Source organism: Leptonychotes weddellii, chromosome 9 (genome assembly GCF_054177405.1).
Source record: "Leptonychotes weddellii isolate Sample4059 chromosome 9, ASM5417740v2, whole genome shotgun sequence".
NCBI lineage: Eukaryota > Metazoa > Chordata > Mammalia > Carnivora > Phocidae > Leptonychotes > Leptonychotes weddellii.
Window position 1 is genome coordinate 92,081,832 of NC_138377.1, and position 25,831 is coordinate 92,107,662.

A 25,831-nucleotide genomic window follows, 5' to 3' on the forward strand; every position below is an offset into this window, starting at 1 on the left:
CCCTGAAGACCTCCTTTCCAGAGTCGTCTTCCTCCCATTTGAACTAATTGTTCTCTAGGCCTATTGGACAGTTTTTATCCTATGACTCCCTTGCTGTTCTCTTGTATTAGATCTCCCATTTCCTGGATCCCATGTCTTTCTCTTTCTTAGTTTATTAGCCTGTTTTGCTGGAGTACATCATCCAGCTCCCTTTTCATAGGAGGCAGATTTTTGACCCCATGCAAGTCTGACAATTTTATTCTAATTTTATACTTGATTGTTTTGACCTACTATAGAGTATTAGAAAAGATTTTTCTCTTAGAAATATGAAAGTGTTGTTCCTTTGTTTTTAGGCTTCCAAGTGTTGCTATTGAGAAACCTGATACCTTTCTGATTACTATGCCATCATATCCTTTTATTGTTTTTCTTGGAAGCTTTTAGGATATTTTTCTTATCCTTAGTGTTCTGAAATTTCAGACTGATGTGTGTTGGCATGGGTAGTTTTCTTCTATTGTGACGGGTACTCAAGGGGCCTTTCAGTCTCTATGTTTGATAGCACACTTATCTTCCCGTACTTACATCTCTTTTTTTTTTTTAAAGATTTTATTTATTTATTTGAGAGAGAGAGAGAGCACATGAGAGGGGGGAGGGTCAGAGGGAGAAGCAGACCCCCTGCTGAGCAGGGAGCCCGATGCGGGACTCGATTCTGGGACTCCAGGATCATGACCTGAGCTGAAGGCAGTCGTTTAACCAACTGAGCCACCCAGGTGCCCCTCGTACTTACATCTCTTAATTTGTTCTTTTTTCTTTTTGGAACTCGTATTAATTGAATGTTGGGTGTCCTAGATAGAAACTGCAATTTTTTAATCTTTTTATTTCTTTGCCCTTTGGTTCTAGTTCCTGAGATATTTCCTTGATTTTTTCTCCCCCCGCCTTCCATTGAATTTTGATATTTAATCATACTTTTAATTTTCAGGAGCTTTTTCTCATTTTTCTGATCATTGCTTCTTCATACATCCTGCTGCTATTGTTTTGCAGTATCTTTTCCTATTACTCTGGGGTTTTAGAATTTGTTTGTTTCAAAGGTTTTCTGTGCTCCCTGCATTGTTTCTGTTTCCTCTGGATTTCTCTTTTTTCTTTTCTTTTCTTTTCTTTCTTTCTTTCTTTTTTTTAATGTAATCTCTACACCCAGTGTGGGGCTTGAACTCAATGACCCCAGGATCAAGAGTCGCATGTTCTACCAACTGAGCCAGCCAGGTGCCCTTCCTCTTTTTCTTTTTAAAATGATTCTCTCCCGGGTGCCTGGGTGGCTTAGTCGGTTAAGTGTATGCCTTTGGCTCAGGTCATGATCCTGGAGTTCTGGGATCGAGTCCCATGTTGTCGGGCTCCCTGCTCAGCGGGGAGCCTGCTTCTCCCTCTGCCCCTCACCCCGCTCATGTTCTCTCGCTCTCTCAAATAAATAAATAAAATCTTAAAATAAAATGATTCTCTCAGACTAGAGGTTTTTTCAAGGATTTGTTTTATCTGTATCTGTCTTCATATAAGAGTGAGGCACTAAAAAGCTCTGTCAGTGGGCTTCACTGTGAAATGGGGGAACAAGCCGTCTTCTTCATTGGAGGTAACACTGAAGATGTCTGTATGAGAACTTTTTTAGCTCAGTTCAGTTTTTCAGTCTTCCCTCTAGGGGCTGTACACCTGGCCACTGATGTTCTGACATCAGAGTATAGGAAGTTCCATGATTCAGTTGTTCCTTACGGCCCTTGGATCCATTGTTTTCAGTTCTGTCCTTCCCCTTGCTGTCTGCTGTGCCCAGTGTCCCTGAGCCCAGGGCCACCTCCCACCTGCATTCTTCTCTGCTGGCAGTTAGGTTGTAGTTTCCTTTGCACTACCAAGATTATTACTGCTCCTCTAACTTCTTCCTGACTTCCAAAAACATGTTGAAGTCTCTTGTGTGCTTTGATTGCCTCACATGTTCTCTTTATCCTTGTGTGTATCTGTTTAATTCCTTTATTGTAATTTTCATGGATGTTAGGAGGGAGAGGCGATAAGAGAGAAGTTGGTTTGCCATATTTTATTTGATGTCTTTTTTTTTTTTTTTGAGAGAGCATGCGCGGGGGTGGGGGGGGTGAGTGGGGGGAGGGGCAGAGGGAGAGAGAGGGAAGCAGACTCCCCACTGAGCCCTTCCGTGGGCTCCATCCCAGAACCCTGAGATCATGACCTGAGTTGAAATCAAGAGTCCCACCCTCAACGGACTGAGCCACCCAGATACCCCCGAGACCGTGGTATTTTTTAAAGAATACAGTTCAGTTATTTTATAAAATGTACTTCATTTTGAGTTTTTCTGATGTTTCCTTGTGATTTGATTTGGATCATGCATTTTTTTGGTAGGAATACTACAAAAGTAATGTTGTGTCTTCTCAGGTTATCATATCAAGAGGTATACCATGTTGATTTGTCTCATTTTTAGTGATGTTAACTTTGATTATTAAGGTAATATTTGCAAGGTTATTCCACTGTAAAGTTACTATTTTTCCCTTAGCTATTAATAAGTATCTTGTGGGAGGTACTTTGAGATTTTATGTATATATCCTGTTCCTCACCAGCCTTTCACCCAATAACTTAGCATCCATTGATGATTCTTGACTGAATCACTTATTACTAGGATGGTTGCAAGATGTTGAATTTTTTTTTAAGATGTTGAATTTTTAACTTGTATTTATTCTAAATATATTAGTATTCTGTAAGGAAGAGCTTTCCTTCCGCTCCCACTTATTTATTTATTCATTTATTGTATCAGTACGGACTCATAGATTTTTATTTTATCCTGTGATATTGTTATTATTTGAGGCCCAAATTATCATAGATTTGGCTAGTGGGAGCAGCCTAGGCTGTAATTTTGACATGTCCCTATTGTTCTTTGAGCTCTTTCTTTCAGACACAAGATACTCCAGGCTCATCTTGTACTCAGCTTACCCCAGCCTTAGAATCAGCCATTTTTCCAAGTGTCCCTTATTCCGTTTAGTGGGGAATAATGTTTGTAAATTAAGATCTCTCAGCAGATAAGAGCTAAGAAATATAAATAAATACACGTCTGTATCTATTTGTGTGTATGTGTGTGTGTGAGTTCATATTAAACTTGTAATTCCAGTTCAGCACCACAGGTCTGGTTTTGCCCCTTTTCATATTTGTAATGCTCTTCTCCAACATTGAAAATCTGGTTCCCATTATCCTCAGCATATGTACTTGTTTGCTCTGTGCCATAATCAGAGAAAGTAATTCCAGAACTGCTAACCCATACCATTGTAAAGGAAACCCCTTTTGACGAGAGTTCAATACTTGTTTATGGTTCTTTTTATCTATGTGCTGACAATTTATAAAGTATTATGTTCTAAAGTCATTTGGGTTACTTTCCCTCCATCTTTTAATACACTTATTTATTTGACATATAGTTGGGTTCATTTGTGTTTGATTTCGATTTTGGATTTTTTTCACCTCTTCCTTGCTGGTTTTTATTTTCCTTTTTGAGTGTATAAAACATTAGCAGAGTTCCAAAAGCTAAAACTATACTGAGAAGTGTTACTACCCAATCCTTTCACTCATTGCCACCCACTCTTGCAGACAGTTATTCGGATTTATTCTTCCTGTGTTTCTTTTTTGTAAAAACAAACAAACAAACAAACAAAAACAGATACATGAGTATTTTAAAGATTTTTTTTTATTTGGCAGAGAGAGACACAGCGAGAGAGGGGGACACAAGCAGGGGCAGAGGGAGAGGGAGAACCGGACTCCCTGCTGAGCAAGGAGCCCGATGTGGGACTCGATCCCAGGACCCTGGGATCATGACCTGAGCCAAAGGCAGATGCTTAATGACTGAGCCACCCAGGCGCCCACATGAGTATTTTCTTATCTTTCTCTCACAAAAGGTAGCAAACTAACTATACACTTTTGGACTTTGCTTCTTTCATTTATCAATATATCCTGTATGTCACTCTGTGTTTGTAGAAATTTTCCTTATTATTATTTTTTTTAACAGCTTCATAGTACTCCATTTGTGGATGTGTCACAGTGAATTTAACCATTCTCCTATGTTTTTGCTTCTATATTTAGGTTGTTTTCAGTATTTTACAGTTACAAATAATGCTGCAACTAATAGTCTTGTACAAATGTATTTTTGTATTAAGAGTATCTACAGGGAAGATTGAAAGTTTTAACTTTTTAGTTGGGTGAGCAGTAATGTGTAAGTGATTTTGTAGTAATACTTCAACCTATTTGCCTGCCTGTTCCTGTCTTCCCATCTGCTGTGGTCTTACAAATGTACTTAAGGCAGTTGAAGGGAAATACTTTATTGTAATTATTTTTCTGCCTGGGAAACCTTGAAATCAGAGAGCTGAAGTGGCCTTGAAAGCATTTTTAGTCAGTACATAGTAGCTAATCAGATATGGTCTGGGTCCATTTTCGTTTTAAGCAGTTGATTGCTCCTTATACATACTAATCAGTGCTGTTTTACCATCTAAGTACTCAGACTGAACTGTTTACTGGGACTTCCCTCTTACTTTTAATTTAATTCATGTTAGGTTGCTTCATGTTGTGCTGCTGACTGGCTGCTCCCTGGGGTCACAGAATTACAGTAGGTTAAGAGAGTTATACATAGGGTAGAAATGGGGATACGGGCATCTGTGTTTTCTCTGATAGGTCTTAGAGCATTAGTCAATATTATAAACTTGAAATCTTCAGAGGAATGGTGTCTTGGATTCCCAGATAATGCTGCTGGCTCTCTCAGGTGGTTGAGAACTTCCAGTCTGTTGTTCCAATAAGCGGGCATTGCAGCAGAAGGGAAACCTCCTCCTACATTGGTAGATAACCATGTAAAACATTGGCTAGCACAGCTTCCCATCAGAGGGACCATGAATGAATTATACATGTGTTGAGATAATGATTCCCCCAGCCTCAGGGTGGTTGTAGCCTCCAAGGGGATCCCACTTATATGGTCCTGAGAAGCCTTTTGAATTTATTTGCATGTGCCATACAGATGTTACCATTTTCTGTGCATGTCCTGACATGGAAAAGGTTGGAAAAGTAAGCTAGAGCACAGTCTGAAAATTAGCCTCCAAGGGCCAAGGACATTGCTTCTTAAAGAGCATCTGGTAGTAAGGTGGATGAGGAGGAATTGAATTTCGACCTACAGGTTCATAAAAATAAGCTGATCACCATATATTTAATCTGGTGTGATTTGAAATCATTCCTGTTTTCTTCTTTGCTAAAACAAGAATTAGAAATTTAAAAATATTTTTGTTTATCCAAAGAAAATGAAAACTCTAATTCAAAAAAGATACATACATCCCTATGTTTCTTGCAGTGTTATTTACAATAGCCAAGATAAGGAAGGAACTCAAGTGTTGACTGATAGATGAATGGATAAAGAAGATGTGGGAGAGGGGTGCCTGGGTGGCTCAGTCAGTTAAGCATCTGCCTTCAGGTCAGGTCATGATCTCAGGGTCCTGGGATTGAGCCCAGCATCAGGCTTCCTGCTCAGCAGGGAGTCTGCTGCTCTCTCTTTCTCCCCCCCCCCGCCCCTCCCCAGTGCTTGTTCTCTCTCTTTTCTCTCTCTCAAATAAATAAATAAAATCTTAAAAAAAAAGATGTGGGGGGCGCCTGGGTGGCTCAGTCGTTAAGCGTCTGCCTTCAGCTCAGGTCATGATCCCAGGGTCCTGGGATCGAGCCCCGCATCAGGCTCCCTGCTCTGTGGGAAGCCTGCTTCTCCCTCTCCCACTCCCCCTGCTTGTGTTCCCTCTCTCGCTGTGTCTCTCTGTGTCAAATAAATAAAATCTTAAAAAAAAAAAAAGATGTGGGAGGTGTATATATGTGTGTGTGTGTGTGTGTGTGTGTATATATATACATATATATATATGTAATGGAATATTACTCAGCCATAAAAAAGAATGAGATCTTGGCATTTGCAACAACATGATGGACCTAGAGGGTATAATGCTAAGGGAAATAAGTCAGAGAAAGACAAATACCATATGATTTCACTCATATGGAATCTAAAAAACAAAGCAGAAACAGACCTATAAACAGAACAGACTGGTGGTTGCCAGAGGGGAGGGGTGGAGAGACAGGCAAAATGGGTGAAAAGGAGTGGGAGGTACAGGTTCTAGTTATGGAATGTTTAAGTCATGGGAATGAAAGGTACAGCATAGGGAATACACAGTGGTATTGTAATAGTGTTGTATGATGACAGATGGTAGCTGCACTTGTGAGTATAGCATAAGGTATAGAGTTGTCAAATCACTGTTGTATACCTTAAAACTAATGTAATATTGTGTGTCAACTATAATTCAATAAAAATCAATAAATTAAAAAATATTTTTAAATGACTTGGCCTAGCACTTTGTATTGGGTATGTACCCAAGGTATATTTTGCTTGATTAGATTGGTGAACCAGGATTTAATCTCTGTTCTGAATACCTCTGAGTTCAGTATATTTCAGTATGATTTTGACACTTAAGTTGCCTCTGTACTTAAGCATTTTATCTGAGTAGTATCTTATTAAGTTGTGTAAACCTCTTTGCACATCTCTCAGAAGGAACATCTGAAATGCTTTCTAAATATATTTATTTTACATTAGATGTATAAAGTTTAATGATTCTGACATTAAGGTGATTGTAGTAGTTAAATCGATTTTGAAATAAGCTTATTAAAATTGAGGGCGCCTGGGTGGCTCCTGTCTCTCTCTCTCTCTGTCATACATACATACATACATACATACATACATACATTGAGGGCGCCTGGGTGGCTCCTGTCTCTCTCTCTCTCTGTCATACATACATACATACATACATACATACATAAATAAATAAAATTGAGTATTTTATCTGATTCATTTGATGTTTTGAATGTAATTTAATTTTAGGTCAGATATAGGAGGAGTTTCTGAGAGATTTTTGCTGTTTTTTTTCAATATGACTTATGTATATGAGATTTTTTATGAAAAGGAATTGTCAGGGGCAGTTCCTTTTAGTGAGTGTAAACTCAGAAAAAATTCTAAGAATTAGTAGTCATGGTATACGTGGACATACGTTAACTGTTACATATAATCGCAGCCACCAGAATTAACTGCTGCCAGCCATTTTATTCTTTTTAATATATTTTTAATGAAAAGGAACTGACAGTCATTGGTACTTTGTTTGTTAGGCCCTTTGCTGTGCACGTTATATCTTTTATCTCATGAAATCTTTACCACAGCCATGTGAGGTAGAGGTGGTATTTGTCCTGTATTACAGATGAGGAAGCTGGCTTTGGAACCAGCTCCTTTAGGTCATAGAACAAAAGAACTGGTAAAGCTAGAAGGCAAATGTAAAACTGTTGGTCCAGAAGCCTGCCATGCTTGCTTCATTATATCACATGACCTCTAACATGTTTATTTTGAGTCTGTAGAGTAACAGTTACATTCGTTTGAGGGTAACCTAGTCATTTGGTACATTTTTATATTAAAGAAGGAAGATTTCTTTTGGCAAGAGTCAAGGGCACGTGATTAAGGCCTCTGCTTAGTTCAACCGAGATGATGTGGAATAGAGTTCTGGTTATTGTGCCCTTCCCTCTCCTCCTCTTTCTGGGCTGGCTATGCAACAATTTTGTGAGAACTTTAAGAGAAAAGTGTGAGCACTTCCTCAGAAATCTTGGGATTCTGGTTAGCATGTGGGCTTTTGATTCCACCTACAAAGGCCTGGGATCAGGTCAGGCTGGCTCAGGAATATGTCAGAACTCAGAGCAAAGACAGAATTGGAAACAGAAATGCAGTAGGATGTTCTCAATTCATAACTATTCAGTTTTTCAAATCAAACCTTCAGTAAAATCTGAGGTTTGTCAGAATGCTTATTAAAGAACATAATCCAGAGAGGCCAAAGAAATGAAGGATAGGCTTTGTAGCTTTAAAGAAGAGAAAAGGAATTCTTGCAGGTGCCAGTGGCACTTTCTTAAGGATCTTTATTCAGAATTTGGGGTTGCTATGGGAATAGTGATTTTGAGATTTTGAAGGTTGTTTTTATAATATAGGGCAACATCAGGAGTGCTCAAGAAAGAATTAGGTTGCCTTATGGTTGTAACAGTACATCTGAATTTGAGTTATTAAAAGATTGGGAGGATATAGAAAGAGCCAGTCCCAAAGATGATGGCCGCTTAGTTGATGATAGACCACCATGTCTTTACTCTCTTACTACCTCTGTTGCAGAGGGGATCGTCTAGCCCTTGTATAGTTTTTTTTTTTTTTAAAGATTTTATTTATTTATTTGAGAGAGAGAGAATGAGAGACAGAGAGCATGAGAGGGAGGAGGGTCAGAGGGAGAAGCAGACTCCCCACTGAGCAGGGAGCCCGATGCGGGACTCGATCCAGGGACTCCAGGATCATGACCTGAGCCGAAGGCAGTCGCTTAACCAACTGAGCCACCCAGGCGCCCCTGTATAGTTTTGATTCTTAAGGGTAGAACCTCTTGGAGGTTCCCATCCTCATTTCTGTTAAACAACAGTGTCAATCATTTCAGTGAGTTTGGCAGGTGTGAATGAAGGATGCTTTATCACTGATACTCCTCTTTGTATAAGTGGTCTTCTGATTATCTACTGCTGCATAATAAACTATCCTACATCTTAGTAGCTTAAAACAACCATTTTATTTTGCTTATGATTTTGTGCATCAGAATTCAGGAGAAACTTGGCTGGTGTTGCATCTGCTGGAGTACCTGGGGCTGGAACATCTTCTTCCAAGATGCCTTCTTAAGTCACATCTCTGCTGCTTCTGGGCTCCACAGTCTCTTTCCCTTTCCCAACCCCCCGCGCCATGGTGTCATATTCTCCAAGGTCTCCCCATGTGGTTTGGTTTTCTCACAGTATGTTGGGTGATCAGACTGCTTATGCTTAGATGGTGGCTGGCTTTTGCAAGAGTAAGCATTCCAAGTAATAGCAAGAGGAAGCTGTCAATTTCTTAAGGCCTAGACTTGCAAATGGATACGGAGTCACTTCTGTCATATTCAGTTGGTCAGGGCAATTAGAGAGCCTGCCAAATTCAAAGAATGAAGATATAGATCTACTTCTCGATGGGAGTAGTGTCAAAGACTTTGTGGCTATCTTAAATCTGTTACAGGGCTGTTAAACAGAAAGGAGAGAATGATTATGAGAAATACTGAACTGTGACTTTACCAGAAAACAATTTACTTATTTAATGATTCAGGAGAGATTAAGATTAAGCCTTGAATAAGGATGGGAGTGAGGCAGGAAAGAGCTGCCAGGAGGAGGAAGGTGGAAAGGTTCTCATGGGCAAAGTGGAAAGATGACCAAGATAAGCTTTGCTTGGTAATTGCCTTCTCTGCCTTGCCCCTGAGCTTTTGGTTCTGTGATCTTGGCCTTGAGTCCCAACCTGCCACTTCTGTCCACTTTGCATTTGGTACTCATGCTTGGTCTCCTCTTTTTCCAGTATTTGGACCTCTGCTTAGTCTCCCAAACTCTGCATTAGCTCACTCCTTTGGCCCTGAGCACCTCCTGTTGCTTTTTTTTTTTTTTAAGATTTTATTTATTTATTTGAGAGAGAGAATGAGAGACAGCATGAGAGGGAAGAGGGCAGAGGGAGAAGCAGACCCCCGCTGAGCAGGGAGCCCGATGCGGGACTCGATCCCGGGACTCCAGGATCATGACCTGAGCCGAAGGCAGTCGCTTAACCAACTGAGCCACCCAGGCGCCCTTAAGAGAACTCTATTTCCCTGTTCCCTGGGAACCCAATGCCCATTCCCAGAATGAGCAGCACTGGAGGATATCGCGGGGGTGGCGACAGACAATGAGTTTGGCTGCATTCAGACTGCTCTGGCACCTTTGGCAGTTGCTTAGGATAGCTGGGTTTCTTCCTTTCTGGACTATATTATACTATATTATAGCCCAGTTCCTGCTCTCTTTATGTGACTTTACCAACTCCTTCCCCCAGTAATTTCAGAGGATTCAAGTTGAAGATAGGAGAGACTTCAGAACTTTTAGCATGGAATAGGCTTGTGAGCATATGGTTCAAATAATATTTATGGTATAAAGAAGATTATATGCCTTGCTCTTAAATATCTAAAAATGTATCAGTTGGTGGGTTAGCTGGGTTAGTCCTAGAATATAGTTCTACTTATATTTACTGGAATACTCATAGAATTTTTATGATAATCCTGCCCTATTCTCTAGTTTTAAGAGGAATAACACTTTTACTATCGATACTTCTGTGGAGTGTGTGTGTGTGTACGTGTGTTTTGAGTAACAGCTGCAAAAATTTTGTTTTCATTGATTATACTTTTACAAACCCATAGAGTTATAATCTTGGATTTTGGTTTCACTTACCACTCATGGTTAATAATTTAGAGTAAGTCTGTTTCATTAGGACAACTTTATAATACCAGTATCTTTAAACTTAAGCCATTTAAAATTTTTATTATAAAAGAAGTAACGTTTTCTGAAAAAATCACTGTTGTGGAAAGTAGATCCATGTGGCTCCAATCCCTCATCCCATTCCTTTTACATAACCATTAACAGTTACCACATATCCTTCCAGACTTTAAAAATTTTATATAGAGGCATATAATATACACACAGAAACACGTAGTATAAAACCTTTTTAAAATAAAAATGACAACCTTCTGGACTTACTGCTTTACAGCAGTCCATGCCTTCAAACAGAGTTTGATTTCTAGTTCTGTCACTAACTTAGCAAGTTACATAACTTATCTCTGCCTAGTTTCCTTATCTGTAAAACAGGCCAAAGAATAGTATATTCCTTATTGGATTTTAGAGGATTAAATGAGTAATATTCATAAAGTGGTTGCCATAGTGCCTGGCACGTAATATGTCTTAGATGAATATTAACTAGATAAAAGTGAACTTGCTTTTTTAAAAAACCTGTATTATGGATGTTTTCTTATGGCTTGGTAGTATTTTTAGAGTGTTGCACTTTAAAAATTTTGTGTGTGTTGGGGGAGTGGTGTTCTGAGTTTTACTGTCATAGCAGCATGTTTTTCTGTAACAGTTTTGTTCAATGATTCCACACACTTCCCACCCCTGCAGCTGTAGTGAGTTGCTGTTTCTAATGGGCAGTGTGGTGGGAATGTGTTTGCCTCTCAAGTGGTTGGAGGCAGGAAAAAAAGCTGAAAACCATTGGTTTAGAAAATTACACTACATTAGCAATTGATCCCTGTGTTAAGCCTTTAAGTTAGGTGGAGAGTGGAGTTGGAGTTGGAAGACTTTTATATATAGGGGAGGATGACATTATTGTTTCATTTATTTTTTCCCTTATGTTCTTTGACTAATCTTATGATTAGAGGGGATATGCTTATTCCCTAGTCTTCATTTTACAATGAAGAAATAGACCCAGAATAGTAGTGATGTTCTCAGTTCTATAGCTAGTAATGGTAGAGCCAGACTAGAATCTTGGTCATCAGATCCTCACCTTTCTGAATTCTTAAGAAGATAAAGAGCCTCGCTACCAGCTGAAGCAACTATTGAATAATAGATGCGCTATAAGTGGCTTGCCATGTCAGTGCTGTGTGCTTGAACTATAATGTGTGTAGAGACACTAAGTTGTGTCATAAGCACTGGTGCTTGATGTTTTATAAAAGACAAAAATTTATAATTCCAAGAGAGGGGTGCCTGGGTGGCTCAGTCGGTTGAGCATCCGACTCTTGGTTTTGGCTTGGGTCATGATCTCAGGGTCATGAGATCAAACCCCTCATGGGACTCCGTGTTCAGCATGGAGTCTGCTTGAGATTCTCTCTCTCCCTCTGCCCCTCCCCCTGCTTGCACACGTTCTCTCTCTCTCTCTCCCTCTCAAAAATAAATTAATTAAAAAAAAAAAGAATTCCAAGAGAGTTGTTGATAGGCTTTAAATATCAAATGTACTCTACATTGTTAGGTTCTATGTAATGAATACTAAGGGTATTGAAGACCAGTGGTTATGTGGGAAGTATAAATGCTATTTTGTCTTATGAACTCCTTGTCTTTTGAACGCAACCCAAAAACATCTGTGTGTAAATAGGCCCCTTTAAGCACAAATTCCCTAGTTTTTATCTCTTGATAAAGGAGCATACCACTTCAGTCTGTAGATCATTTGGAAGCTTTTCCTCTACCTCTGTGCCCTATCAATTCTAACTTCCTGGTTTCCAGGAGAGTTAAAGCTTTGGGGACTTTAGGAAGAAGACATGGCATGAGCATGATTTAGAGGCTGGTGCTCTTCCATCTCTCTCCCTTGCCTAACCTATGTGTTACAGCCTCTACTTTCTGGAAAATGGCTCTAGTTCAGGAGAGGATCAAGACACTCCTCTTCCTCCAAAGAGGCCCTGTTGCCAAATTGCAGAGCTTGTGGCTGAGGTGAGAACAGGGCCAGAAGAAGGTTCTGAGGCCATAGCTGAAGGAGGAGAGTAGAAGGAGCCTAGTTAGTACCAACGTCTGGGCTGAGATGCGTAAGCTTAGAAAAGGGACACTGAGTTTGTGGTTGGAAGAATCCCAGCAAATGGGAGAGATTGCTGGAAGAAAGAATAACTTTGACAACATATTCTGAGTAAAAGGCAGAACTCCATTTATGGGATCCAGTGATCCTGTTGTGGCCAAGTGTAACAGTGAGAAATACACTGACCAGCTTTCTTGCTGTGACGTCACCTTGAAGTGTAATTGGGTGTACTAAAAGCCCTAATAAGTCTTAGACTTACCTTTTTTTTTTTTTTTAAAGATTGTATTTATTTATTTAACAGAGAGAGAGAGGGAGAGAGGGAACACAAGCAGGGGGAGTGTGAGACGGAGAAGCAGGCTTCCTGCTGAGCAGGGAGCCCGATGCGGGGCTCGATCCCAGGACCCTGGGATCATGACCTGAGCCAAAGGCAGATGCTTAACGACTGAGCCACCCAGGTGCCCCTGGATTTATCTTTTTTGAACTTCTCTAGGTTTCCATCTTCGTAACTCTTGCTGTCAAGTTCTAACATTTAAAATTTTAAAAATAAAAAAACTACTTCAGCTTAATATTTTTATGTTTCACTGGATAGCTTAAAAACATTTTTATTGACTATGTGTGTTTTTGTTTTAAATATATATATACAGTTAACCCTTAATCAACACAGGTTTGAACTATGTGGGCCTACTTATATGTGGATTTTTTTCAGTTAATATAGTGCAATACTGTAAATGTATTTTCTCTTCCTTAAGATTTTAATACATTCCTTTCTCTAGCTTACTGTATTTTAAGAATGAGGTATATAATACATACAACATACAAAATATGTATTAATGCACTGTTTATGTTATCAATAAGGCTTCTGGTCAACAACAGGCTATTAGTAGTTAAGTTTTTTGGGAGTCAGAAGTTATATGTGGATTTTTAACTCTGCGGGGGTTGGGACTCTTAGCCCGTGCATTGTTCCAGGGTCAACTCAACATTATTTCAGTTATGTTACGGTTCACGTAGAGTTTTATAGAAGAGCCTGGAAACCTCTAATACTGTTTCCATGGGAAATATGTTCATCCTACAGATAAACTTTTGAAACTCATCTGCCTATAAATTGAGACTACCTTTTATAAAAGAATACCCCTTAGGTGATAAAATAAATAATTTTAAGATTATTTGTAGTGTTCTTTTATTCATGTTATGTCCTGTTCTATTCTTAACAATAATTGAGAATTAGTTTAATTTAAAGCCAATATTTTTCATCCTATTTTATAATTGTTTTGGGTACATGAAAGGTTCTTATTTGGATAAGGTATGTATAAACAGTGAATATTCCCCAATGCAGTACAATAAATGGCTTCAGAATGCCTCATCATACCCTATTCTCTGTAGTTTTTTAGCTTTCAGATGTCTTTCTGGTGTTAAAGTATTAAGCCCTCAGAAGGTACTATCATTTAAATAGTCAGGACCAACTGTCGTATCACATATTTTTAACTTTCTTACTATAAATATTCATGATAGAAGATGTCCAGTTTCTTAACTCAGAAAGGGAACTCTTTTGAGATTTACTAAGAGGCACAGTCACTTGTTTGCAATGTTTTTAAAAGTCAGTACTTTTTCGGGCGCCTGGGTGGCTCAGTTGGTTAAGCGACTGCCTTTGGCTCAGGTCATGATCCTGGAGTCCCTGGATCGAGTCCCGCATCGGGCTTCCTGCTCGGCAGGGAGTCTGCTTCGTCCTCAGACCCTATCCCCTCTCAGGTGTTCTCTCTCTCTCATTCTCTCTCTCTCAAATAAATAAATAAAATCTTTAAAAAAAAAAAAAAGTCAGTACTTTTTCCTTTTACTCTCTCTCCTCATCCCTGTCTAAAGTACCTGTTTATCTACTTATTTTATTGAGGTACAGTTCACATAACATAAAATTAACCATTTTAAAGTGGACAATTCAGTGGCATTTAGTATATCTATAACCACCACCTCTATCTAGTTGTAAGACACTTTGGTCATCCCAAAATAAACCCTGTACCTATCAAGCAGTTATTCCCCAATTTTTTCTCCCCTCAGCCTCAGGGTGCCATTTTAAAATTTGAAATTGAGAAATTAAAAAATTAATAAAACTTTTTGAGGTAATTGAGATATTATAAGACTAGATACAGAGTACACTGTTCTAAATTCAATAACATGCAGAAATGCATTTAATATACTGACAGTGGAGGGACGCCTGGGTGGCTCAGTTGATTAAAGCATCTGCCTTCAGCTCAGGTCATGATCTTGGGATCTTGGGATTGAGCCCTGCATCTAGCCGCATTGGGCTCTCTGCTCAGTGGGGAGTCTGCTTCTCCCTCTCTCTCTGCCCCCCACTAGTGCTTGCGCTCTCTCTTTCTCTCTCTCAAATAAATACAATCTTTTAAAAAATAATATATTGACAGTGGAGAAGTTAAATCATGAAATTATATGTGCTGTGTGTATATTTACAACTATAAGGGGGAACAAAGGAACGCTTGATAGAAAACACACCAAAGTAACAGTGATTTTACTCTAGATTTTCTTTTTCTCATTTAAAGGAGGAAAAATTCTTCCATAATTAAAATGAAAACAAACTCTAGATGTCAAAAACTTGGGCCTAAACTTACTATTGTAACATAATTATTTATTTCAGGTTAATATTAAACTTCAACAGCTTTTTTTTCCAGATTGAGTTATGGTGTTTCTTAGCATTTACTAAGAGAAAAAGAGATTTGCTGGAGGAACAAAACAGTAATATTCTTAGTTTTTCAGTCCTCCAAATTATATCTCAAACCATGAATACCTATTTCAAGTAAGCTGTGTTCTAATTTATTTTTCTTTAAAAAATATACTTTATAGAACTTTCTTTTCAAACTATAAAAACATATTCTTTCAAGAATTTTTTTATTTAATTCAATTCAATTAATTAACATATAATGTATTATTGGTTTCAGAGGTAGAGGTCAGTGATTCATAATCTTATACCCAGTGCTCATTATATCACGTGCCCTCCTTAATGCCCATCACCTGCAACCCTCAGTTTGTTTCCTATGATTAAGAGTGTCTTATGGTTTTGTCTCCCTCTGATTTTGTCTTGTTGTATTTTTCCCTCCCTTCCCCTATGCTCCTCTGTAAAAACATCATATTCTTGTTGATACAAATCAAAAGTACGGGGGTGTACAAATAAAAAGCCAACAGTCTCCTCTCAAATATGGTCTTCTCGTGTACCTGCCTGTAATAATTGTTGTTAGCAGTTTGGCAGGTATTCTTGGCCTTTCGGTCATGTAGCTTACATGCACATATAATAAAATTGGACCCAAATGAGTAAAAAACTCAAATGCTTTCATGATGGCCCTGGCAGTTAATGTAAATGTGTGAATGCACTAAGGAAAGGTAGGACCCTTGCTTGCCAGAAGGGAATTTTACCATGCAGTTTTCATATTTAAAAACAGTTAGGGCCCTGTGCTGGCCAGACAAGCAGAATCCCTTGGGCAGTGTATCATTGTGCTTTCCTATTCTTCCTTGCCCACCTCTTCCCTCCCAGAATGAACACATGTCAGAGATTTATTTAACTCATTAATGAGGAAACCAGCAGGATGGTAAAGCTGATTCTAGAAGCATTTGAGGAATTGCGTGTATGCAGGTATTAAAGAAAGAACATTGAAATAAATTGCTAAACTCAATATAAAATTAGTTATTGTCCTACTGGGTGGTAAAACCATTACCTTTGGAGCATGCTGAACAGATACTATCTCTACGAAATAAAAATCTATAAGTTTACCTGTAACGTCATAGAATTTGGGTCCTAATCAGAAGTAAACAGCAGATCAAACTATTATTAATAAAATATCTTTGGGAGGACCTATTAAACAATGTTTCATTATACATTGAAAGGGCTTACAGTTCTTGATGAATCTTTTTTCCAGTTTTGGTTAATTTTTCTTAACAGGGAGAAAGGCCTGTTGTGATGTATAAGGCAAGAGCAGTACAGTAGGGACCAGAACTTGGAAGAGCTTGGTGTCTTAAACTAGGAGATTTGACCTTTCAACAAGTGTTTATTGAGCACATACTATGTGCCAGGCAGTGAATTTATTGTACTCCTGAGTGTGTGGTTGTGCTGTGGTGCCCCTCCCATACCCCTAGGATGTGGACTTGTGGTTCTCAGGGGGTTGTATTAGGTAGTCACCTGGGAAGCTACTTTTCTCAAAATACCCATGTTCTTTGTCCTCTGTCCCGACCCCAATGTAGATATCTCTGCCTGAGTAGAACATACGCATTTTGAAATAGCTTTCCAGGTGATTTTTATGCCCCTTCCTTTTTGAAAATCATTGTTATGTTTATTGGGCTTTTTTTTTTTTTTTAGGTTGAATGAGTAAACCACAAGCAAAATTATAATCAGTGTTTTTAAAGTTTTCATTCTTTTCTTGCCTGCCTCATCCCTGTAATACTAAAACTAAAATAATTAATGTCTTGATTATACGCTCAGCAAGAATTAAATGCAGTTGTCATATTTAGAATTATATTTTATGCAACGAAGACATTAATTTGGGAAGAACTGGATATAGTCTTCCTAATTGTATCTTTAGGTTATGCCTCTCATTAGGTAAACAAAGAGTTGTCATTTATAGTAGTATGTAATCTGCCTGGCAAAGACTTGTGATTAAAAAATTAGACTTAAAAAAATGTTTTTAAGAGAAAACAGACTGTCATTAGCTTGTTGGAGACTGTGGCAAAAAGAAAGAAATCATAAAGGAAAAAAAGCATATATATGTTTAACTTGTGGTTGAACTATTTGAGTCAACAATTAAAATGAGCAGCTGTTGTGGACATGCATTTCAGTTCTTTTCAATATAACTGTAATTAGGCAGCCTTTCTGTGTAAATGCACTCACAAAGCAGAAGTCTGTGATTTCAGTACCCCTAAGCAGCCATGGAATTTATAACTTAATCACAGGATATGCTATTACAGATTAGGGGAGAAACTGGGAAGTAACATGATACAATTGGTATATTGTATATTTTTCTTTTTATTAGTGTGCCGCTCCAACAAAAGCCCCTGGGTCTGTTTGACTTGTTCAAGTGTCCACTGTGGAAGGTAGGTAACATACTTATTATTTCACTACCCTACTTGCTTTTTTCAATTTGCCTTTGGGCTTTATGTCAAGGTTTTAGTGACTTGGATTTATTAGCACCATTGCTTAATCATTATATGTAATTCTCTGTAAGTCTTCCCTTTCCCAGTAGAGTCTGTTTGCTCAGTGATACAACTGGGGAAAATCTAGGGGGGGAAACCCTTTATTTATATTGGTACTCAGAAGAATTAATTTGATGATCAGATAATCTAGTAATAGTTGATTGAAAAGATGAAATGAGGGAACTTTGAATTCTTTAAATAAAAGTTTACCTTAATGGTTGTTTGTTAAACCTTTTAATAGGGTAAATTTAAGCATATACAAAAGTATAGAGGTAATATAATTGAACCCCATTATTTTCATCACCCAGCTTCAACAGTGATCAATACATTGCCAAACTTGTTTCACCTATTACCTACACTATTCCCAGCTTTACTGATTTTTGAATCAAATTCCAGATATCACATCATTCTTCTGAAAACAAAACAACAAAATGTTTATAAAGGAATTCCCTTGAAAAGGGTCTCATTGTGGAGTTCATTATTAATTGCTGTCGAAAATGTACCAAATGTTTCATTGTTCCATTAAGATATTTTTGTTTTCCAGGGACTTAACACCCCCTACCCCCCAAATTTTGTTCAAGCCTGAGCATTTCCTCCCCTTTCTTGGCTTCAAAATGATGTTACTTAAATACTTTAGGAACTTTTTTCTTCGAACTCAAACTCAAATAAATATCACCCTTTGCATTCTTTTAGCTTGACAGCACATTTATTTCTATTGCTCTTTTAACTTAGAAAATCCACTTTGAATTTACTTAGAAGTATAGCTTAGCAGCAAGGGAATGGGAAATCATACTGTCACACAGGCTGAAATCTACATTGTATTTATTAGAACTATTTCCCCATTGTTATTTTTAAACCCTCATTGCATGAAGAGAGCATCTGTGTTCAGTTAACTTTTGATTTTTCACATTTTGAGCCATGGAATTGAGTATTTTTTCCATGTACACTTAAAAGTACCTTTGGAAAATGTTAACTGCATATCTTAATTATGGCTGTTGTGGTTTTGAAATCTCTAGGATTTGGGGAACCTGAAAATACTTTGTACAGATAACATTTAAAAAAAAAAAAGAAGAAAAGTAGAAGCACTTAAATTCTGCACTTGAAGAGACAGATTCCTCTCCTAGATTTTGAGAGGTGAGAATTATAATGCAATAAAATTTATATAGTTCTGTTCTCCAGTTGTCTCATAGTGCTCTACGGCCTAAATCTTGAAGGTCATATGCCAACAAAAAGACCTGACAAACTCTCAAAAATTGGAGAGGTTAATGTTCTTAATAGCAAGGGACAAATAGTTCTCTAAGTAGGTTTTGGAAAAATAAATTGAAAAATTTCTAGACTCTGCAGGTAGTCTGTTTCCAATTGTAAGCAGTCTTAAATTTAGAAATTTAACGTAGTTTCAGAGAAATATGATTAAGTAGATTAAACAGATAATGGGAGTAGCTTGCATTTGGATCTTCTTTTTACAGAGCTAATTGGTTAATTTTCTTTTATCATGTGACCCTGGATGTTGATTGCCAAGGATCCTGATTTTTCAGTAATTCTAGGCCTGTTTTCTGCAGAAAGTCTTAAATTGATTTTCCTTCAATTTATCAGTAGCATGTTTGAGTTGTATATTCTGTAGGCCTTCACGACATCATCCCATTTATTTTTCAAATTTTTGTGATTATGGTTAGAAATCTGTGACATATATATTGATGCTTTTCCTTTTTAGACCAGATTGCCCAGTTAAAATCTAAAATTAGATGAGGGAAATATTTATCCAGTTTATACATAATTGTTAACTTCTGAGTGATGTATTTGAATATTAGCCAAAATATTACTAATCTTAATGTCAGCAGTAATATACTAATTACTTTTCAGCAACACCTACAGTAACCATTTAAACATCTAGTACATTTAGAGACTCTACAGTGTGGTGGCTAAATGAACTATATGTACTATGTACAGATGATCAGTTTTCAAAGACCTAAAAGTAGGTGCCTTATTATCATTGTTCAGTATTGCTTTTTCTTTGATTTTGAAGGTGCTCATTATAAATATTACTTTTGTTTCTCATGGCACAGTATAAATTCTATAAGCATAGGAAATTGAGCCGATTAGATATGGAACCTATACGATGCCTTGGAGTTTGCCTTTTTAATTAAGTATTGGGTGTTTCTTGACCTACGCAATGTATGTGATTAATATGACCACTTTCTAAACAATTATATTGTTCGAATTCTGAATAAATAGTAGTTAAGCATATAAAGGAAAGCATGAATAAAATAATTGCCAACATCTATTCATTCATTTATGCATTCTGAGCCATGAATTTCTTAATCATCTAACAACTCATGAAATATAAGTACTATTATCTCCATTTTTCAGATGAGAAAATGTAAGTGCAGAGAGGTTAAGTAACTCATCTAAGCTCACGTGGCCAGCATGTGACAAAGCTACTTTTGAACTCAGGCAGTCTAATTTTTGAGCTTATACTCTTAATCATTATTTTATTTTAAAATTGATTTTACTTTTGTGGACAGAGGACCCATATACACATGATTTTTGGTTATGTTTACTATAATGAAAAAATGGGGAAAAAACATCAAAATCTAAGTTGAGGTTAGTAGTGCCCCTAATGCTTCCACCTTTCCTAAGGTAGAGGCTGGGCCTGAAGTTGTCCTCCCTCTACCGCAATTGTTCTACTTTCCCCAAGGTGAGTGTTGCTCCTGGTATAATTAAGGCGCCTCATGACAAAACATTACTTTAACTCTCTGAGTATGTTTATTTTAGTACCATTTGACCAACATCTGTTTTGACTGAGTTTTCAATAAGGTCTTGCCTTCTGTAAATTGACAACTTTCTAGGAACTGGGAAGTTTTGTTTTATAAGGGTCTTCATAGTACTGGCCAGTTACAACATTGTACAGTATTTAGGTGGAGGTTTGGAGGAACTTGGGTGTGTGCGCCATATGCATTATTTCAGTTTCATTCTGCTTTCTGTAATACACTGATTTATTAAATCTGATAGAAAGTGTTAGAAAATTGTTATGAATATAGTCAACGTTTAATTATCTTTGTCCGTTTAAAGAAATAGTTTATATAAGCTTAAGATGATTTGTACTTTGTATTGTTTCTAAACAAACGTGTTTACATATGAGTGGAGCTAATTATTTAGGCATTTGAGTAAAATATCTGAAGCCATATTGATGAGAAAGAGAAGATTATCCTGTTTTCCTATCTGACTTTCACCTTTTACATAAACAGCAGTCCAAGCACAGTCTATGGCCCTGTGGGAAGTGGTTGAGTGATTTAGTTTGCAAATCTTGCCTTTGAGAATAACCTGAGTTGGTTAGCAGTCTGAGAAAAGCTTAAAAAAAAAAAAGAACAAGGCTATAGCAAAAGCATCAGCAAAGGAGTTGATAAGTGATAATTGTCGTGATATTGAAACTGATTGGCATAGATGAGCCTTTCCTTGCCTGGCCCTAATCTTGTGTGTAATTAAAAGTTGACTGTCATGTTTGATTGCAAAAAAGCATATTTTAAGCACTAAGCTTAATCACTAACTAATTGAATGCTCTTTAGGATTGAATGCTCTTATAAGGAGGAATTCTTTCTCATTCTAATTTGATTATCATCTAATTTTATTATCTACTATTTTAACTTCCAAAGCAATATTTAGATTAAAATAAAATTTTATTTGGTTTTAAGGTATGTGAATGGCCATGCAAAAAAACATTATGAAGATGCACAAGTACCCTTAACTAATCATAAGAAATCAGAAAAGCAAGATAAACCTCAGCATACAGTGTGTATGGATTGCAGTAGCTACAGTACCTACTGGTAAGTATTAATATTTTCTGGAGATGATATTCCTTACTCAGTGTCTGCAAGTGTTTCCTCATTTCCCTCACTCTTTCCCCTCCCCCATCAATCTCTAAACCAGTTGCTACAGCCATTACCTCCTTTTAGTTTTGTTAGGATGCATAGGGGATTGGAGCTATTAGGAATGCCTGTCTTTATTCATTCAGATTTTCTCTGCATTGTTCCCTTCAACTTCTGGGCCTCCTCTTTCCCACCCGCTCTGTTCCTTGTCCATCCTGATAAGCTTCAGGGCAATGAAAAGTATTTCTTTGTGGTTGTTCTTTGTAATTCTTTTTATTTTTCTTATTTTGTTTTTAATTGAAGAATAATAAGATAAACACTCGTGTTCAAAACAAAACAAAACCCAAGCCCATGTTTTAATTGTCCAGTTAACATTTTGTTATGTAATCTTGAAAATGTAACTTCTTGGTTTAAAAACTGTTTTGACAATCACCCCTCTCCCAGCACAGATCCATTCTCGTCTCCTCCTCTGTAGATAAATGTTAAGAATTTCACGTGTAGCCTTTCAGGCTTTTTTTTTTTTTTTTTTTTTTTAAAGTATCACATCCTTTAAAAGGAGATTGGAGGCCCTGTTCTTTCTTTGTAATATAATATGCATGTCTGTTTCATATAAATGACAATGAAATAAGCATCGATTTTTGTGACTACTTAGAAATAGGTTATTTAGGTTACAGTAATGTTAAATAATTCATATTCATTTGGTATGCTCAGAAGGTCAGTGTTTTTTGCAGTTTTAACTTCAGTGTGAAGCAAGTTTTTTTCCTTGACTAGTAAATTATAATGAATAATTCTCTAATCCGTTTACTCTCAATTAAAAGGTTTTTGAGATTGAAGGGGAAAAAGCCATTTGAAAGATCCCTTTGGAGATCTTTTTTGGCCATCCAGCCCTTAAATGTCACACGAAAGCAGTACAGGACAGGAATGAGGATTTAAAGTCTAAATTTAATCACTTTTGATTTACACTCTACTGGAGTTTCGTGCTAATCTTTTCTAATTATTCTTAGTTGATTATTGTATTGTAGAAAAATGTCCATCAAAAGGAAGAAAGAGTGGCTTCCTATCTTTACAATTTTTAACGGTTTAACATTATTAATTTGTGGCTATTAAATGAAATATCTTAAGGTTTAGTCATTCAGACCACTACTCTTTCCATGGAAGATGTCCAGACCTGGAAGAGAGAGAAGCGAGAGGTAGATAACGATTTCAATAAAAATGAAAATCTTACCAAGATTTTCATACCCGGGCTAGTGCTCAGTTTATTGTCATTTACTCTTGTAAAATGCTCCTTCCTATGAAAGGTGAGCATTAGCCAGGCTGTTAGAGTGTTCTCATTAGTTTTTCCCTTTTTCCCTCAGGAAACTTACATACTAGAATGACAGAGCTACCTAATTGACAGAACCATATGTTTCTTTAAGACTTACTTTTAGAGGGGCGCCTGGGTGGCTCAGTTGTTAAGCATCTGCCTTCGGCTCAGGTCATGTTCCCAGGGTCCTGGGATCGAGCCCCGCATCGGGCTCCTTGCTCTGCGGGGAGCCTGCTTCTCCCTCTTCCACTCCCCCTGCTTGTGTTCCCTCTCATGTTGTGTCTCTCGCTGTCAAATAAATAAATAAGATCTTTAAAAATAAAAAATAAATAAATAAAATTAAAAAAATTAAAAAACAAACAAGGCTTACTTTTTTTTATTTTTTTAAAGATTTTATTTATTTATTCATGAGAGACAGAGAGAGAGAGAGAGAGGCAGAGGGAGAAGCAGGCTCCCAAGGAGCAGGGAGCCCGATGCGGGACTCGATCCCAGGACCCTGGGATCATGACCTGAGCCGAAGGCAGACGCTTAACCATCTGAGCCACCCAGGCGCCCAAACAAGACTTACTTTTAGAGAGCAGAATTTAAGATCACTCTTTAGGTATAATTTCACAATCATTGTTCTAAGTCATGTCAACCTGTATGTACCCGATGTTGAAAACATTCATTCTTCGTGATTTTCAGTTAGCAGTGTGCATGAAATGCTAAATGGGGAAGTTTGGAAATACAGTTAAATCTCTGCTATAACAAGTTTGCAGTGGGTTTTCTTGCAATTGGTGAGATTATGAGGAAACCGTAACTCTGAGGAAATTTTAAAAATTATCTTAATGAAGTAGAATAGGTCTCTTTAAAAATATAGGTTACGTACTTCAGTGTCTTCATTTATAAGAATATACTTTATACTTTCTGCATTTTGGAGGAGTACCTTTATTAACTAGAATTGGAATTTGATTTGTTTTATGTTGGTATAATATGCAAAAGTACATGTGGTTTCATGGCTGAATTGTAATTAAATGGCAGATCTTGAACTTTGGGGAATATACACACCATGGCGGAGGCTTCTTGGCCATTTGCCAGTCTTCTGTGTGAAGTTATACAGAGCTGCAAGTGTGTGGACACTCAGAGCTTCTGAAATGCAGGAAGGGAACTGCAGCTGGTCACATTACTGTATTATTTGTAGGTTTAAGAACAAAATGCCAGGGAATCACCCTGTAGGATTATACTGATGCCTTAAAAGAAATCTGCGATAGTTGCAAACTGATAAAGCTGTAGTCTAAATTAACATTTTCCTCACACCTCAGCATGATTAGGAAAAAAACGAAAAAGGATTTCTTCTTTCTGTATGAATGTGTATGTGTGTTATTTTCTAGTATGCTTCAGTAATTTCACTTCAGTTCATCAAGTTTCCTTGCACATAAGTTTCTTATGGTTAGACTCAGTGATTTGCTTCCGAGGTAAAATATTGGTGCATTAGTTTTAACCTATTTGATTATTGTTATGCTTGTTGTCAAAATCTTTTGACTTTATCTAACTTTAAAGCTCCCTTTCCACGTGCTCTCTGCTCTAAAGAAGTTGAAACATGCTCTGAGGCTTAGAGTTTGTCCTTACTTCCCCTTTCCAAGAGTCCCTGCCCTTTCCTATCTTAGCATATCCTTCGTGAAGTTACCACTGAACTCTCCCCCACTTCCCTCCTCCCAGCTTCAATTGTAGCTGGATGTAATCTCTCCTAAACTCATAGTTCTTAGGATACTTGTAATTTCCTGCTGCACGTTAGGTTATTTGTAAATGTCCTTGGGGACTGCAGGAACCATATACAGTTAACATCTTCCATAGTACTCAATGTTTGGTGCAGAGTAGGCAATATGTTGTATTGTTGGAAAGATTGTATTTTGATTTATGTCTTCCAAAAATGGGGAAGATTATACCAAATCTGTAATATTTGCCCTCTGATCATGTTGGAGGACTAAAGAACCACAGAACATCTTTCTCAAAGAAGACGTAAATCGTGGCTTGTGTGAGCTATTTCATTTACCTCCCAAGAGGGACACTCTGCTGCAGAGCAGTTCCCTTCACTTCTCACATAAACAGGACATCGGGAAGAAGCACGTATTGACCAAACAGAACAACATAAAATGGGTCACTGTTTCAAAAGAGGGAAAGCAATACCAAAAGGAGTAATTTTGATTTGACACAAACCTACTCCTAAAGGAGACTTTCATTTTTATAGAAATTCATTTTATTAACTAGAATTGGAATTTGATTTGTGAAGATTTCTATAAAATGAATTTCTATAAAAATGAAAATCTCCTCAAGATGTTCACACAAGGGCTAGTGTTCACTTTTATTATGTGTTAAGCAGTATTTCCTTTCCTCCCACCCCAACTTCTCTCTCCAGTCAGTAAAAATGTAATTGTATGTAGTATACATTATTGTATCAAAAAGAAACTATGATTAAAATTAGGAACTTTTATCTGATTTCTTACATAGACATTTGGAATTAATAGTTTTAAAATGCTGAACAGAAAAATTTTGACATCTGACATAGTCTTGTCAACTCTGATCCGATAATCAATAGTAAACGAATTTCTGAGAATACAAAAATACGAAAGGAATATTAAAACTAAATAAAATAAAATGAAAAATATAAAATTAAACTACTAGGCAGGGTAATATTTTAAGGCACTATATCAAACAAAGACATATTATGAAATGTGAATCAATTTGTCTAGAAAAAAGACTTGTATTTCAGATTTTTTAAAAAAAGATTTATTTATTTTAGAGAGAGTTCGGGGCGGGGGGAGGGAGTGGAGGAGCAGAGGGAGAGGGAGAAACTCAAGCAAATGAGCCCCACATGGGGCTCAATCCTGAGACCCTGAGATCACAACCTGGGTTGAAACCAAGAGTCAGATGCTTAACTGACTGTGCCATGCAGGCACCCCTGTATTTCAGATTTTAAACACCTGTAACAAATACCAGTTTTAACTAAAACTAATAAAAATAAAGTTCTTAGTTTTGGACTTAAATTGATACCGAATCATTTTCAAA

The 25,831-nt window shown here is 37.3% G+C and overlaps 1 protein-coding gene across 4 annotated transcripts in view; it reads left to right on the forward strand.

Moving 5' to 3' along the window:
• The window catches only part of USP3 (ubiquitin specific peptidase 3), a 108,829-nt gene that overhangs the window by 12,848 nt on the left and 70,150 nt on the right, over positions 1-25,831 (forward strand). For 3 of the 4 annotated variants that reach the window (XM_031031538.2, XM_006736614.3, XM_081829557.1), the window contains exons 2-3: positions 17,461-17,521; positions 21,310-21,441. In XM_031031538.2, coding sequence (XP_030887398.1) covers positions 17,461-17,521; positions 21,310-21,441 — 193 coding nt within the window. Of the gene's footprint in view, positions 1-17,460; positions 17,522-18,636; positions 18,755-21,309; positions 21,442-25,831 lie in introns of those variants that run through there. The other variant, XM_081829558.1, reaches the window with a different exon arrangement.